We start from the raw sequence: 17833 nt of genomic DNA on the forward strand, positions 1-17833 counted from the left end.
TGCACAACTTGCAGTACACAGAGCTCTCTTAATTGAGCATTTTCTTGATTTCTTAAACTGCAGCTGAAACAGCACCACCAAACTTTTCTCAACGACTACAGAGCACGACATCAAGACAAGGAAGTCAAGTTCGACTTGACGTGAGAGTGACAGGAATCCCTACACCTGTGGTGAAGTTCTATCGGGACGGAGCAGAAATTCAAAGTTCCCCCGATTTTCAAATTTTACAAGAAGGAGACCTCTACAGTTTAATAATTGCAGAAGCTTACCCCGAAGACTCTGGAACCTATTCAGTAAATGCCACAAATAGCGTGGGACGTGCGACTTCAACAGCCGAACTGCTCGTTCAAGGTAACTGACCAGAGGTTTTGTGAGCCATGAAATTTTAAACAATAAATACATACAAATCACATTATAGTCATATTGGTAGTTTCTGCACAGTTAAAATATCCTGGCTTGAGCATGAGAAATATTCTTGTGCAACCAAGAAGTTCGCAGAGTTTCCGGTCCTAACGTGGGTTTGCCCCACGGTATTTCCCTTATCCCAGGGTATTCAAAAATTGCCAGTTTGGTGATTCTTTCAAAAAATCCCAGGGTGAGCCTGCTACTGTGCAAACACCGATCGGAAGCAGAACCAGTTTATTTTTCCTGCCCAGCCAGCTGATCTTCCTGTCCCCCTGATCTCCCTGCCTGACGTTCATTCAAGCTGCCATTCAGAAACAACAGCCAATCAGAATGTGGGACACTGGGCATGCTCAGATAAGTTTGCAATGTAAATACAAAAGACCCCGCCTGGTGCGAAACAAGCGGAAGTATTTCCTCCCGATCTTCACTGGATTCCTTCAAAAAACAGGCAGCCATGTGAATGGAAAAACCAGGATAAAACAGACCTGGATTTTAAGAACCTGGTGGTACACAGGTATAATTCTGCCGTGTGGAAACGACCGGCAGTACAGTTCCTGGGGATCTGTGTTAGATCAACAGATCCATCAATATCTTCTCTCTCATTACCAATGGGCCTGGAAAGGTCATTCTGTTTAGGGTTATACTGTGAAATCTGAACAAAAGAAAATCTCTGTGTAGTTTTCTTTTTCTCCTTTTTCTTCTTCAACAGTCAGAAATCAATTTCTTTAGAATCTTTAAAAAGTTTCATTACAAAAATCTAGGATAGTATTGGCTAAGTTCTTATTCTCCTGGCTTTGTTAATTTTAGTTTTGGAATATCTTGTTTAAGCACACCTGAATTTTTGTCGTGTTCCAGTAGGAAAATAGTGATCAATACAAGTATTGGTTAAATTGTTCTATTCCATGCAACTAATTTGGAAGAATGTGCACAAAGAATCCTGACTGTGCATACAGAACACATTTTATAAATAAGGCCTGTGGTGTTTGGCATAAGAAGGAATGCACCTCATTGCCGATCTTTCCCAGGTAGTTGATATGGGATTTCAGATAGATAGATGATTGTATGCCATATTGTTAACCGATTCTTCATTTGGAATAAAGGGGAGCCAATTTTCTAAAAAGTTTGAGATATGATTGGAATTTTCCATATGTTTCGATTGTGTCAAGAACTTGATCCAATATCATGATTCCCCAGCTTTAATTACATCAACTTGTGATGGTAGGCATTCGTTCCCATCCTGCATTTTGCCACTAGGAGTTTAGATTTCAGCTTTATTTCTGAGGAGAGGGCATGATGCAGCTGTCCAGGCCATTGGATCACATTAGGAAATTGTGTGTACAGCACATATTTTCATTTGTGATTCCGTATCTGCTAAGAATGCGGGTGGGTTATGGAAATCCTTGATTGAAGGAAACCTTGTGCCACAAAGTGGAGGGGCAGTCTCTGAAATGCAATACATTGAATAGTATCCAAAACACGTCAAATTGAGCTGCGTAGCTCTGAAGGCCGTTAAATAAAATTTGCGTAGGTAACAGATAAAGATCTTTTCATGGTAATTCATTTCTTTACTCCATATATGAAATCCTGCAATGATTCTGAAACAATCATTCATAGTCTCGATTATCATACATTACATGTTTGTAGTTATATAGTTACACAAGATGTCGGACCTTTATCAATTGTTCTTCTCCATCCCAATTATCCTCTAAAACTGATAGAAACAGATGGCCAATTGTCCCCCTCTCTGTGGTATTTCTGTGAGCATACAAATAATTGGAATGACACTTTTTCAGGGGGAGGGGGTATTGCATAATTAATGTTCCTTTCTTGCCACTTATGAGTCCTGCTTTGCTTTCCACCAGGTGAGGAAGAAGTAGTTCCCGCTAAAAAGACAAAGACAATTGTTTCGACTGCTCAGATTACACAAACTACAAGACAAGCCAGAGTCGAAAAGGTTTGTATTTCAGCATGTTGGTTTGCCAGATGTTTTAAGATGTTGGTGTCATACTATTAGAATTGCCAGTTCTGGGTTAGGAAGTTCCTAGAAATTTGGGGGTGGAGCCTGGGGGAGAGGGGCGGGACCTCAGCAGGACATGATGTCATAGAATCCAAAGCAGGCATTTTATGGGGGAACAGATCTGTGTTGTCTGGAAATCAATTGTAATTTCAGGGGATCTCCAGGTCTCTCCAGGTTGACAATCCCACACCCTGCAGTTTCTCATAGCTGTTCTTGGTTCTTGCTTTGCAGAAGATAGAAGCCCACTTTGATGCCCGAAGCCTCGCAACTGCAGAAATGGTTATCGAGGGTGTTGCCGGGCAACAGCTGCCCCACAAGGCACCTCCACGGATGCCACCAAGACCCACCTCTAAATCCCCGACTCCACCAATAAGTGCCGCAAAAGTCCAAATGGCCCGACAGCAGTCACCATCTCCAATCAGACAGTCACCATCTCCTGTGAGGCACGTTAGAGGGCCTTCACCATCGCCAGTCAGGTAAAATGACTCTAAAGTCTAAACCTTATATTTCAGTTTTTCAGATCTCCATGGATAATGCAAACAGAATTGATGGGTTGTTGAGAGGGGAGGGACTAGGTGGGTTAAATTCTGGGGACCCCGGTCACTCTGGTGGCCCCTAGTGCCGGGCACATCATGCTGTTTTTATATGACGTTTGGAATGTGTCTGGGTGACCTAAGGAGGGACCTGGAGGGAATCTTTATTCGTGGCCCCTTTGACAACTGTTGAAATGGAATAAGATTCATAGGAAATGATGTGGCCTCTTCACACATTATGAAGAGCACAGGTGGAGTCTGGACTCCCACTTATTCTCAGTCCCGCAATTGCACATGGGCCATTTCTGCATAAATCTCCTAAAACATTTGTGAAATGTTTGTAACATATTTTCAATCCCCCCCTTTTGTTCAAAACCCCTTGAAATGATTCCTGGCTGCCATTTTCTGGTCCTCCCTGTTTTCCTGGGACCGTTCGCATGGACGGCCCCGGGAGGGCGACAGGCGGCGGCGCAGCCTTCGCACAGGCTGCGCCGTTGCCAAACGCCTACCTTGTCTCCTGGTTTCCAGCTCGTCGCAGAAGCCAGGGTACACGCCCTCGCAGCCTGGAGTGACGGCTCTGGAGTCGCAGGCCGGGGGGGGGTGTGTGTGTCCCCTGGCCTCTGCAACAAGCCAGAAGCCAGGAGAAAAGGTAGGCATTTAGGAAGGGGGGTGGGGAATGGAGCCTTCCAACTGCTGCCATTCGCACGGCAGTGGTTGGAAGCCGCTGTTTCCGAAATACTGGAAACAGCAGCTTCGCGCCACTCGGGGGTTGCGAGGCCGCCGTTGCTGCGATGCAGCAGTGGCGGCCGTGCAAACCCCTCCCCAGTGACGCCGTTTTTAGCGTCCCTGGGACACTGTATTCCGCCCGTGCGGAAACAGCCCTTGAAATGCTCCAAAAACAGTGCTAGGAGCTTCTGCAGGGAATGAGTGAACTAACAAAATGGTGTCTTAAAGGTCAGCACACAAATGAAGCCAAAAGAATAGCTTCAGCCAAAAGAATAGCTAGAAAAGAGGATGGATTTAAAATGTTTTGAGGGTGCAAATGAAACATTTCAGAGAAAAAGCAATGCAGAACCCCTTGAAGGAAACATTTTATTTCCTGCCCCAAAAAGGTTTAAAGTGTCTGTGCAGAAAGGCCGTTAGTTCCCGGGTGGTGCCCTATTAGGATCAGGACTGCAATGAGAAAAGGTTTCAGTCTGTGCCAACATTATCCCAGTTGGAATCAGACTCTGGGTGCTCTTGGGCCTGTTGTGCAAACCCATCAGTGTACCAGCGAGTTTCCCCAAACATGATTTGATGCTGGCACGGGGTAATTTAAACACAAATTAATGTTGGTCATTTGGATTATCTATTTTATATTTCAGTTTTATACATCACTTGCGATATCTGTGTTGAGACGTGATTTTATCTTATGGTTTTAACATTTGGCATTTGTAAAATTTTCGCAGTTTTAATAATGTTCCCAAATTTTATTTGGAAATTGTATATTGCTGTTTTATACTCTGTATTTAATAATTTCTGGTCTTCAACTACAATAAAGCTGATTGATTGATTGACTTGATGGCACTTGAAACACTTACAGTTTAAACCACTCATCATAACAGTAAGCATATCAGTAAGCAAAACAGTATTTAAAAGTGATGCCTTGAGGAGTGACTGTGTAGTGTGTTGGAGCAAACTAAGCAACTGCCTGGGGCATCCGAAAAACTCACATTTAATTACAAAATATATATTCGTGGACCAAGGCCCACTTCTTCAGATCCTGTGAGAAGATCCTCAATGTGCTGTCCTTTTATATAACATAAAACAGCAGGAAAGGCAGGAAGTACATGGTGAAATGCAATTACCGCAAGGTGACCAGACGTCCCGCTTTTGGCGGGACAGTCCCGCCTTAAACCAATTTGTCCCACGTCCCGCGGGGTTTTTTAATTGTCCAGATTTTTGGAAGGCTGCCGCACTGCCTTCTGGGGCGCTCCCGGTTCCCTGTCACAGGGCGGGAAACAGGGGAGCGCCCCAGAAGGCACTGATCTCTTGACTGCTCTATAATGACGCAGGAAGCGCACTGCACTTTAGGAGGCTCCCGGTTTCCACGCCCTGCAATGAAAAGAGCAGTGCGCTCCACTGCGACTTCGATGCGATGCCGCACCAGGGTCCCCAGTTTAAAAAGGTGACAATCTGGTCACCTTAAATTACCGGTATGTACAATTTGAATATAATCAAGAAAAAATACAGAAACCATTCACTAGTTCTATTAAACTATTTGATACCTGTATTCAGTCAATTTAAGACCTCTTATTAAGCTATATGATATCTGTTATGTAAAGGCCTAGCTTCTGAGTAATTTGTTTACTATGAAAGATGATAACTCTGAATTGGATCCAGCCAGCTTTTTCACTTAATCTCACTTAATTATCTTTCTTACTATAGCTCCCATCCTGTATGGATTTTGTCCATGCAGGATCCATGATCCCAAATATAGCCTTTTTGGAGGTCAAAGAGGACTTCTCCTTTTTTTTGGTTGGAGGAAAAGCTGTCTGGTAGATCTAACTCTTTACATCAATCCAAAGTAAATGATACATTCCCTTTTTTAAAATTTGCTGTCTGTAACGTGAGACCCTGTTTGCCCTGCTGTAGGGCATCACATGCTGCAGTAGATACATGTGGATGTTCACAGAAGGACAAACACCTTCCCCCATGGCTCATTTGGATTGGGAAAATGGTAAAGGAGAGACGGGTAAAGTCTCTCCTCCCACTGTTCTATATTCCCAAACTTATCCAGGTGTGGAGAGCCAGCATGGTGTAGTGGTTAAGAGCAGGTGCATTCACATCTGGAGAACTGAGTTTGATTCCCCTCTCTGCCACTTCAGCTGTGGAGGCTTATCTGGTAACCCAGATTAGTTTGTGCACTCCAACACATGCCAGTTGGTTGACCTTGGGCGAGTCACAGTTCTTCGGAGCTCTCTCAGCCCCACCCAACTCACAGGGTGTTTGTTGTGGGGGAGGGGGAAGGGAAAGGAGATTGTAAGCCCCTTTGAGTCTTCTTACAGGAGAGAAAGGGGGGATATAAATCCAAACTGGAAATGTTAATTGTTGGAAGACCCCTGACCTGATTTATGTCATAAGATTATTATTTATATCAAAAGATTAATCTAGTTTGGTCCTGAGGTAGTAAATATGAACCTGGACTGTACCATCTCAAATTGTAGGTAAGGGTGCTCAAATAATTCCTTCTCTGAACAAAACTTTCCCTTCATATAGAAAACTAGACATCATAGAGGGTGTGTAAATTCATCCTTCTCTTAGCGATGCAGTTTCTTTAAATGTGTAGGGCTCTTCTTTGGTGACCGATGATATGGATTTCACCAACAGTCTGAACTGGTACTTTCAAGATACGGTTTCCACTTCACTGAGAATTAGCCCTGGTCACTGTGTGGCAAAGTGTTTCTGTTGATCAGCCTTGATAAACCAAATGTGTTTCACAGGCCTTACATTACCTACCCTGCCCTATAATGTAGGTCTGATCTTTCAACACCTTGTAGATTTTATTTACTTGTTTGTTTGTTTATTTATTTATATTTTTGATCTTTAAACCACCCTCCCCCAAAGGGCTCAGGGTGGTGTACAAAATAAAACCATAAACACACTGCTAGAGTATAGTATAAACTATATAATACACATATAAAACAATTCAGATTAAAACCATTTAAAACATTTAAAACAGCAACAATAAATACTAAAAGGAACTTTATCTGTAGCAGATGGTGAAAAAAGCCCCCCACCCCCCAACCGAGCCCATTGGAGGCCTAGATCGTATAGGGCTGTGGTGGCAAACCTATGGCACTCCAGATGTTCAAGGACTACAATCCCCATCAGCCCCTGCCAGCATGGCCAATTGGCCATGCTGGCAGGAGCTGATGGGAATTGTTGTCCATGAACATATGGAGTGCCATAGGTTCTCCACCACTGGTATAGGGTCTCAATCAACCTGGCTGGCCAAACGCCTGGTGGAACATTTTGAGGGAATTTGCTCAGCAGGTGGCAAAGCCCTATAAAGCTATCCAAATAACACACATGCACATTCTTCTACCTGCTCCTTACATATATGGGTGTGATGAGCATAACCGCAAAGTGTGTATAAAATAATAATAATTTGCTGGAAATAGACATTGCCGTTGTAGATTAATATATCCAAACAGTCATATAAACAATAGGACAAGAGTGACACCTAAAGGAGCACTTTTGTAGTTCCATATGTCTTCCTTTCATTGAAATAATTAGCAAGAAAGTCTGGAGCAAGTGATGCCGTGGTTTGGGGTCAAGTAAGAATGTTAATGTCCCTTTCTGCACAACTTCCCCCCCCCCCCCCGAAGTTTCTAAAAAGTTTTTGATCCTCGCTTTACCCCAATTTATGTTTGCACTCCCCCCCCTCCAAACGATTCCTGGCCACCATTTTGTGATTTCTCCCTCCCCCCCTCTTTTTCTTTGGGAACATTGCTTCATAGCGGAGGGCGACAATCCTCTGCACCTTCTGCAGTCCATCGTTCAATGACTAGCCCCCCCAATTAAAAAAACCTGTGAGGGAAAAAAACAAGAAAAATCTGCAGAAGGCAAGGGGCAAGGGGCAAGAAGTGAGGCAAGGGGCAAGGGGCAAGAAGTGAGCTGAGAAAATGGCGCCAATGAGGGAAGGCAGAGAGATGTGGAAAACATCTTAAAGGACCTTTGAGGCAAATAAAGCCATTTTGAAAACGTTTCAACTAAAGAATTATTTCAAAAGGGCATTCATTTAAAACATTTTGAGGCTGCAAATAAAATGTTTTGGGATAAAATCAATATGGAGCCCCATGGAGGAAATGTTTTATTTCCTGCCTCAAAATGCTTTGAAGTGTCTGTGTGGAAAGAGTCAATGTTTAGATCTAATTTCTGAACATTGTAGTAAGTCCCCTATTTTAGCAACTCTGTCCATAAAGGGTCAAGGGTCTGAATTTGTATGTTTGAGCTCCCCATGAGGAACATTGCAAAGGTTTTTAACAAATATGTTGAAGTGAACTTGAGCTCATTGTAGACAAAGCATCCTATTTTGGATGTACAGATTTGTCTAAGTATTGCTAATTATCTAGATGTCAGCCATTATAACATTGGATGAGGACCTGAGAGACTCATATTTAGATCTCCACTTCTTTCTGGAAGCTTCCGTGGGCTTGTCTCTTTCTTCCAGCCTGAAACTGACTACGAAGAACAACCGGCTTCAAGAAAGATAAAATACATATATAACTTTTATTTTAGCCTTGACAAAAGCACAAAAATGAAAGATTTAGTTTATTAGAATTCTAACAACTGCAGTTTTTTTAAAAAGTCTTTCAGCCTATTTTCAGCATGATCCTAATGACCATTTTGCAAAGCTGTTGACCTTGAATCCACACTTATTTTACCTTTTAATTATTGTGAAAGGTTTTGGCAGAATAGAATAATAAATATTAGGAACATTAAGAGAGCTTTATAGAATCAAGCCAAGTATCCCTTTAGTTCAGCTTGCTTTTAATCAGATTAAAGTCATTTAAACTCACATAGTGAAACAAGGCATTTAAATCCAGCTAATTTTATGGAGATCACCAGTCTCAATTTATACATGGATATGTGTTGTTATTAGCAATGTAAATGTTTGGAATTTTGCACTTTTTTAAAACCTGAAGGTGCCCCCCCCCCCCCCCCGAAAATGGTGGCAACTTTGGAGAAAATTAAAATATGTGCAATACTTCCTTTTTATTCAACCTAAATTTATTTTATTGTTTTAACAATGCAAAATGTATCACATTTTAAAGGCTTTCATGGCTGAAATGAACTGGCCATTGTGGGTCTTCCAGGCTGCGTGGCCGTGGTCTGGTAATCTTTGCTCCTAATGTTTTGCCTGCATCCATGGCTGGCATCTTCAGAGGCATGTCACAGTAAGATGTGTTTCTCTGTATAGCACAGTGTGGAGTGATTGTGTGGTGGGGTAAATGCAGAGGCGTATCTAGGGAAAATGTAGCAAAATCTGAGTTTTTTGTGTGCCCCCCCCCCCCGGAGGGGAAGGAGGAGGGGTGTGGAGGGCGATTTTCTGCCCCCCACGTGACTAATTGGTCACAGACAGGGGACATTTGACCCCATATGTTTCTCTGGGCGGTATGCCCTGGGTATATGTTTTGTCCACATTATAAGTGGGGGGTAGGTGCAAATGCAAATGTACCTAACCCCCAACTTATGAGGTGGACAAAACACACACTCCAACACACAATCACTCTACACTGTACCTTGGAGACAAATACATCTTACTGTGATATGCCTCTGAAGATGCAGGCAAAATGTTCAGAGCAAAAACCAGCAGACCATGGCCACACAGCCCAGAAAACCCGCAAGAACCACTTGATTATGGCCATGACTTGACTTGTAGGTATATATAATATATCATTTATTTATCATTTATAACTTAGAGCCCCATGTAGTGGGACAGACGGAATCCACCTGTGGGAGCAGTGCACTGCTGCTCTGGCAAATTTGCCCTCTCTGGGACACCTTGGCTGCAGATGGTTCCCCCAGGGTGTGACTGTTGTGCCCCTCCCTGGTGCTGGAACATCAGCGTCCCAGCTTCCCCGCCGCCAACATTGTGGTAGTGGGCCGGGGGCAGGGAAAAGAGGGGCTGAAAAAGGAGCCAACATTAGTCAGCTCCCTCCCAGCTATTTGACACCATTACGCTGGTGGCTGCGAGTTGAGACTTAAGCCACCCTTTTGGGTAGCGTAAGTCTATTAAGCCCAATGGGGGCTTCTTGACAGCAGGGAGGCTTTCATTGCTTCTGAAATATCCAATAGAGTTGGGAAGCCCCTTTGGGTAAGGTGACCAGATTTTTACTCCTGTAACGCGGGGTGGGCGCAGGAGCACACTGCCTTTTGCGGCGCTCCCCGGTCAGGAAACAGGGAAGCGCCCCAGAAGGCAGTGCGGCAGCGTGCACGCGGCCGCAGGAGCGCATTGCCTAATCGGGACAATTTTAAAACCCCGCGGGATGCGGGACACATTGCGGAAAAGTGTGAGTGTCCCGCCAAAAGCAGGACGGCTGGTCACCTTACCTTTGGGAGAAGCGGAACGGCATGGCCTCCCAACCACAGCCAGCCGTCTGGACTCATGGATGGGGCTGTTAGTTTTCCACAGCGAGACTCATGACCCAGTAGCCCCTTAGAAACCAAGAATTTTCGGATATAAGGTTTTGAGAGTCAAAACTCCCTTTTTCAGTTATTCATTATCTGATGAAGGAAGCTTCAATTTTGAAAAGCTTGTAGCCCAAAAATCTTGGTGTCTAAGGTGCTACTGGACTTGAATCTAGCTGTAGAAAACTGTTTTTAACTGTTTTCTGATATTAGTTTTTTTACAGTAATCTATTAATACGCCCGATGATGGAGAAAAAAATACTGCAAACTGCTGCATCTTATGTTTAGTTTTTGTCATTTGAGAGGTAGAAAAAGTTGAAAATAAAAAACACAAAGAAAAGTATTATTTGGACAGAAACATTCTCTTACATCCACAATAGAAGTAGCAGCACAATTTGATATGATTAATGTTAGGAACATTAGGAACACTGTATTCTTCAATAGTATAACAACACTGTATAAATTATAGCATTGTGGGGGAAATTGTTCATATGCAAACAATAAATGTATGCTTGAAAATGCACCGACAGTATGCAAAGGAAGCAACATTCTCTAACGATAGATTGTGCTTATGTTAAAAAATTCACAAGACATTTTCGAGTGAGCAATAAATTTATCTTACATTTCATTCATTTTGAATGGAGTTTTTTGCTCCAGCAAACTGCCAAGTTTTTCATTGGAAAATCTGGCAAAAGTTATGGCGTTGGGGGAACATGGAAGAAAGTTTTCCCCTGGGTTCCCACTGTTTCCCCCCAAAGCAATTTCAAGTCACCATCAGGACAATCTAACCTGTGATCAAACACAGACGCTCTGCTAAAATACGGTACCTCTCGTGTGCTAATTCCATCACTTCAGTGATACCGTGTCTTTTTCACCAGGTCTGTCTCTCCTGCTGGGAGACTCTCAGTTTCTACTTCACCTATCAGGCCTGTGAAGTCTCCACTACTGGTCCGTAAAACACAGACAATGACAGCGATGGGTTCCGACGTTCTTCCGCCTTGGAAACAGGAAGACTACGTAGCTACATCTGAAATGAGAATGCAAGACTCCAGAGTAACTACAAGTAGCACCCAGATAAGGATGGAAGAACGATGGGAGGGGAGATATGGTGCTCAAGAGCAGGTCACTATTAGTGGCACCTCAGTGGCGGCTGCCGGAGCTGCTGGAGCTGCCGCCGCCGTTGGAGTTGGCGGGACTGCTGCTGCCATTGGAGTTAGTGCCGCAACAGCAATGGAGGTAAGAAGGCGGAAATTATAATATTTCTGAAGTAGATTGTTCTTTCCTGTTCTGTCTTGAAGTGATGCCATTGAATAGCTTTATTTAAGTGGACTTTCAGAGGCTGTGTGTCAGTTTCTGCTTACACAGGCCCCTTCCTCTCATGCAGAACAATGCACTTTCAATCTACTTTCAATGCACCTTGCAGCTGGTTCGGACTGTGCGGAATAGCAAGATCCACTTGCAGACAATTGTGAAAGTGGATCGAAAGTGCATTATTCTGCATGTGGGGAAGGGGCCAGAGGCTCATTCCGCGCATGCAGAATAATGCACTTTCAAACTGCTTTCAGTGCTCTTTAAAGCTGTGCGGAATAGCAAAATCCACTTGCAAACAGTTGTGAAAGTGGTTTGAAAACGCATTATTTTGCATGTGCGGAAGGGGCCAGAGTGTTGATGTAGAAATGTCTAACTAGATCTAAATGGTTCCTCTGTGTCTGCTTGTCTTGTGCTTATGTTGTGATTGTTTTATCCCTACCAAGGGTTAAAAAAAAATGATATAACTCATTTGGGTCCTACAGGACATTGGAAAAACAGCAGCTGTTGCTACTGTAGTTGCTGCTGTTGACATGGCCAGAGTGAGAGAACCTGTTTCAACTGCTGTAGAGCAGACCGCTAAAAGGACAGCCATGACCGCAGTACACATTCAGCCTGTCCAGGAGCAGGTAGAAGTAAAACAAAGCTGTTGTATATAACATCCCGCCTCCCCTTGACAATCCTCACACACAGCCAACGCATGCAATGAGCAAATGATTAACACAATACTAGCAAATGTTTCATAGACGCATGCATTACTGATCCAGAAGAATTTAATAGAACTCCATTGCCATCCATTTTATATCAATAGCAAAATCTGCTAACTGGAAAAACCCCCACAACATTTTATATAGCTGTCTCAAAACCATCATAACAATAAGATACCTAGGCCGTTTCCGCACGGGCAAAATATGACGTCGTCGCAACGGAAAAAGCGTCCAGGCGGCGTTAAGCAGCGCAGCGTACGGAGTGCGCCGATGCGCCGTCGTAGCCGCTAAACGGCGAAGGCGGTGTATTCAAGCGGCTTAAAACCCACTCTTTTCCCCATGTGACGCATCGACGCCGCACTTCGTGCGAACAGCGCCGCCAGGCTGGCAATAGATCAAAATGGCGTCCGGACCTGCGGCCGCTTAAGTCTTGCCGAAGCGCAACATCGCGGTAGCGCTTCACTTGCTTTCGTCGCGAACCGTCACATTTCTGCTTGAGGGCTGCGCGAGGGCCGCGGCTTTCCGCCTGTCTGTGTGAGCGCTTTTTTTTTGGGATGCGTGCGCCAATTTGCGGCGTCATCGGCGTCGCTGCTAACGTCGCGAGCGGCCCTAGATAGTTTGTTTGGTTCCTCTAACATCATTTTCATCATACTTACAAAGTGATTCCTAATATTTCATTTAATCCATGACCCGTCTGAGCTTAAAATAACCCCTTTTTGAAGCGTATTTACCCCTCCATTTGCCATCATGCCTGTCGTTTTTCATTTTATCTGAAGTGACCGTTTGTGAGAGTAAATGTTAAGGCATGATTTTCTTTGTTTCTGCCATGAACATCAGATTAAAAAGGAAGCTTCCATAGTAGTTACAACTGGTAAAGCCAGAGAGCAAGAGGTAAGATCAAGAACTAGAGAAGGAGTTTCTACTAAACAAGAACAAATACACGTCATTCAGGAAAAGGTGAATAGTGTCTTACTATCCGTGGAAACTCACTTCTTTCTTATTTATATTCCATTGCATCAATTATCAGTGACAGTTTATTTGTCTTCCATTTGTTTTGGTTGCTGTGACTTGAAGAGGGCCATCACAATTTTTGTGGCTGTTGTGACATCTTACACCAGTCCTTACGAAAATCCTATCTGTCTCCCTTGAATCTGTACCTTTATTGAGAAAAGGCAGGACTGTTTACTATAAAAACTGATCCTTGACTGGTTTGATAAGCAATAATAAACTTCTATAACTTGGAAAGTTTGGTCATATGCTAAGTATATTAGCCAGAGTTTAAAGAACTGTGAAATTAACAGTGCAGTCCTAAACAGATAATTTCAGAAGGATGGGCTTGTTAATTTGTAGTAGAACAGCTAGACTTGAGTCCAGAAGCGCCCAAGAGACCAACAGTGTTTTCAGGGTATAAGCTTTTGACGATCAAAGCTCCCTTTTTCAATCATCTCTATGTCTCTATGGTGCAGTAGGACTCAAATCCTAAACAAAGTTACACGCTTCGAAGCCCACTGACTTCAATGGCTGTAACTCTGTTTAGGATTATACTGTAATGTTGGGAGAACAAGGATTTGAACTTGTATCTCTTGGACAGCAGCCTCCCCTCCCAATGCATGGCAAACTTCATTTGAACCTGAGGTAAGTTCCTAAAGCCAGTTGTTGGGGAAAGGGTGGAATCAAAAGAAAAAGAAAAATTCCACAGGGCCAGTAGAGGCCTCTTGCAGGGGCCTACGCTGCTGTCCCAGACTTTGTTTCTTGTGACCCAATATCTGATGGGCTTTAGAATATCCATCCCTGCCCATTCCTTCCCTAAAAAGTTGTTCAGGAGGCCCTGCTCTCACCCTCTGTGAGTCATGTCTTGTGATGTCATACTGTTGCTCCATTTTTTATGAAGTATTATATCATGGAATGCTCCATAAATTGGTTGTATGTTGTGTTCGTGTCATTCATTCCTTTACACTTGCCTACTACATGTGATATCATTTTGCAAGTCTCAAACAGCCCTCAAAGCACAAACCCTTGGACTTTTAGTTAATTTAGCAGACTTTGGGAGAAAAAGACTTCCAAAGAATTTCTACGTGCAGATTAATAGAGTGAAGGTGGTCACTGGCCTTCTTATGTATCCAGGTATAATTCTTGGGTGTTGGAATAGATATCATTGGTTTGCTTGTAAAAATCTTGAGGGGAACTATAGCTGTGTAGGTGATACATGTATAGCTGCTTCCATATATAGAAGAAGAGTTTGGATTTAAATCCCACCTTTCTCTCCTGTAAGGAGACTCAAGGTGGCTTACAAACTCCTTTCCCTTCCTCTCCCCACAGCAGACATCTTGTGAGGTAGGTGGGGCTGAGAGAATTCTGAGAGAACTATGATTGGGCCAAGGTCACCCAGCAGGGATGTAGGAGTGGGGGAACAGATCTGGTTCATCAGATAAGACTCCGCCGCTCGTGTGGAGGCATGGGGGATCAAAACTGGTCCTCCAGATTACAGTCCACCTGCTGTTAACCACTACCACCACTCTGGCTCTCATCAACATAGCTGGTTGCTGTGTTTTCATTGTAGTATAGTGATCATTCACAACTGGATTTTCAAGCATGGACATGATGACCATGCAGGAGATGAATGTAGAGGAATGTACAATATTGTATGGATGCAGACTTGATGTTGTAGGACGCTGGGGATTGACAGAAGTCCAATCCTTGCACTGCTGTTTTAAGGAGAACTTGTATAAGAGAGGAAGGCTGATTTCTGCCAGTTCCTCCTTAGATCGCAGGGCTCTGTGCTGAATCACACTCTGCTCCAAGAATTCCCAGACCCTGCTGAGCAGCTTTTCAGGGGTTGCAGGGTAGAGAGGGGGAAAGGGGGAAAGCATAGAGGTCTGTTCTCTGACCTTGATTTTATCATGGGTCATTGGGCCAACTGATTAGTTCAGGATACAAACTCTGAGAACTTCTGTTAGAAAATATCTGTAAGAAGGAGACAACATTCAAGACCCTCATACTCTCTTTTTTCCCCACCATACTATAATATTTTGCATCATATATATTCTTCAACCATGTGCATCCCATGAACCTAGGAAACAACTTTCCCAGGGCTCAGAAGAACAGCTGGTAGAGGGGGAAGAAGGGGAGGATGATATGGCACTGACAGATCAATGTATCCAACTCATGACTACCTTTCAAAATGGCAGCTTTGGGTGCAGAGTTTCAGGAATGGCAGAAGTTCAGCAGGGAATCCACTCTCCAAAGCTGCCATTTTTTCCAGGTCATCTGGAGATCCCTTATAATCCTGGACTCCACTAGGAAGCTGTCAACCCTATTTCAAAATCTCCCCTATTATTCAGCCTCAACATGTAGCAATTCCATTTGTATAGATCAGCCATTCTCAACCAGGGTACTGTGGTACCCTGGGGTGCCGTGAGCATGTCCCAAGGGTACCGTGGCAACACTACTGCCTCCCCCCTCATTTTTGTGGTGTCTCCCACCGGCGCCAGCAAGGACATGGAGCTGGCCCATGGGGCAGGGCCTACCACAAGGTCAGCAGCCACCCCCACCCCCAGTGCTTCCCTTCACCCTGGGAGGGGAAGGTGGGGGGTGTGGCAAGCAGGGGCAATGGGAGGGGAAGGTGGAGGGTGGCGGCAGGGGTACCGTGACATATGAAGAGTGAGGTCAAGGGTACCCTCGAAAAGGTTGGGAAACACTGGTATAGATGATAAACAGTCTGACAATGATCTACCCCACAGATCATTTCACACAAACAAAATGGTGGCTGTATACTTAAGGACACTTCACTGTGTGTTGGATTGTAGCCATGATGGATTATTGCCACCTAACAAAATAAAGGTGATTTGTTTTTAAGATCTGATATAACTTAATTTTTTTTCCATTTAAACATCAGGTAAAAAAGGAACCTGTGAAAGTTCCTGTGCCCAAAGTAATAATTGCCACTGACACAGCGAAGGAACAAGAACAGATTTCAAGAGCTAGAGAAGAAATTTCTGTTCAACGAGAACAAATTCATATCAGTCATGAAAAGGTGATTATAACTGCGAAAAAATATATGATGGTTGATCAACCCTTTCCAGTTTCAAGCATCATTTTTTGCTAGTTGCTTTTCATTTCCCTTTGTTTTCCTCTGAGCATTATGTGCAACAGACATTTCTCCCATTTCTGTAGAAGACTTTTTTTTTAATGTAAGCAGATCAGGCCTTCAGGCCTAATGTAAGTTTCCAATCATTTCAAGAGGAAATCTGAACAAATAAGGTCTGCAAGACTGGGCCCTTCAAGGTGTTTTTTTTTTTTTAATGATGTGTTTCCTTACTATTGGTTGTAATTTTCACTAGATCGTTTGTGAAAGTTATGGGTTGGTTTTTGTTGCAGGCAACAAGCAGAGAAAGCAAATCAACAGCCCACGGAATTTAGTAGCTCTAGATAGGCGACTAGGCTTTTACTGGCCCTGAACTAAAGGTCAGCCATAAATGATTGACAGGAACAGTTCAATGTCAAAAGTCATGGTTGGTAACACGAATTGAAACAGTAGGCCAAGCTATGTTATATCCTTTCCTTTCCACAACTCACTCTACTTGGAACTCCATCAAATTACAGAAAGTCATCTTGTGGTGACTCCTTTGTGAAGTCTGTTGTATGTATGCATACTGTCACTGATAGGTGGAACTGAAAATTAAGGCCATTGTACATCTTCAAGGAAATACTGTAACTTCTTTATGTTTATCAATTACACTGCCAAATTGGCCTTCACCGAGCTCAAGCGCAGTGTTAACTCTACTTCATTGAATAAAGACTAATAGGTTTAAGGTAAAATCTGTGCAGAGCACAGAACTATACATGATTCTACAGACTGTATGAAACATATTGTTATCTTCTGCTTCTTCATGCTTTACTAACTGCTTTTTCCAAATGTCTGTGTATGCATTTTTTTTGCAATGCTGTGTGTATTAATGACTCTCTTTTTTGCTATATAAATCAGATTAGGAAAGAAGTTGTGAAGCCTGTGAAACCTTCTGTACCTAAAGTAGTTATTACCACTGGTAAACCCAAAGTGCCAGAGGCAGTAGTAAAAACTGCCGAAGGGATTGCAACTAAACAAGAACACGTCCACCTTGTCCAAGAAAAGGTGAATGGAATCATTGCTGATGCAACAGTCATTCTCATATCCCATTCTCATGTTGACATTCTGATATAACTCCAATAAATATACTAACTTTTTAATATCATTTTCATTTTGCTGTCTTTAAGGGGAAAAAAATCTATATATTCCACTACTAGAAGGCGTTCTTTGAGATTTATTGTAAGCCCTAATAAAGTGATGGTGAACCTATGGCACGGGTGCCAGAGGTGGCACTCTGAGCCCTCTCTGTGGGCACGTGCAAACAAAGTGCTGTTAAACCCCACTGATTTTCATGCAAAGAACTAAAGCGCAATCCTTTACCGGGGAGTAAGCTCGGTTGCTGGCAATGGGGCTTGCTTCTGAGTAAACCCTCCTGAGTAAACCCTCCCACAAGGTTAAGGCATTGATTCACTGCTGTTGGAAGAGTTGCCTGCCGGTTTGCTTTAGAAGAAACAGAAGCCACCGAAGCTACCACCAAAACTTACTTACTCCCAAGTAACGGCGTTAGCTGCGGGGAGCCAACCGTTTTCCTGAAGCTTCGAAACCACCTCAGGTAATTCAG

The 17833-nt window shown here is 43.4% G+C and overlaps 1 protein-coding gene across 1 annotated transcript in view; it reads left to right on the forward strand.

The window, feature by feature from the left end:
- TTN (titin) overlaps positions 1-17833 on the forward strand; it is a 371903-nt gene that overhangs the window by 12163 nt on the left and 341907 nt on the right. The window contains 8 exon segments of the mRNA XM_048484469.1: positions 64-351; positions 2268-2359; positions 2654-2898; positions 11010-11367; positions 11925-12068; positions 12984-13103; positions 16042-16179; positions 17131-17277. Coding sequence (XP_048340426.1) covers positions 64-351; positions 2268-2359; positions 2654-2898; positions 11010-11367; positions 11925-12068; positions 12984-13103; positions 16042-16179; positions 17131-17277 — 1532 coding nt within the window.

Source organism: Sphaerodactylus townsendi, linkage group LG02 (genome assembly GCF_021028975.2).
Source record: "Sphaerodactylus townsendi isolate TG3544 linkage group LG02, MPM_Stown_v2.3, whole genome shotgun sequence".
Classification (NCBI taxonomy): domain Eukaryota; kingdom Metazoa; phylum Chordata; class Lepidosauria; order Squamata; family Sphaerodactylidae; genus Sphaerodactylus; species Sphaerodactylus townsendi.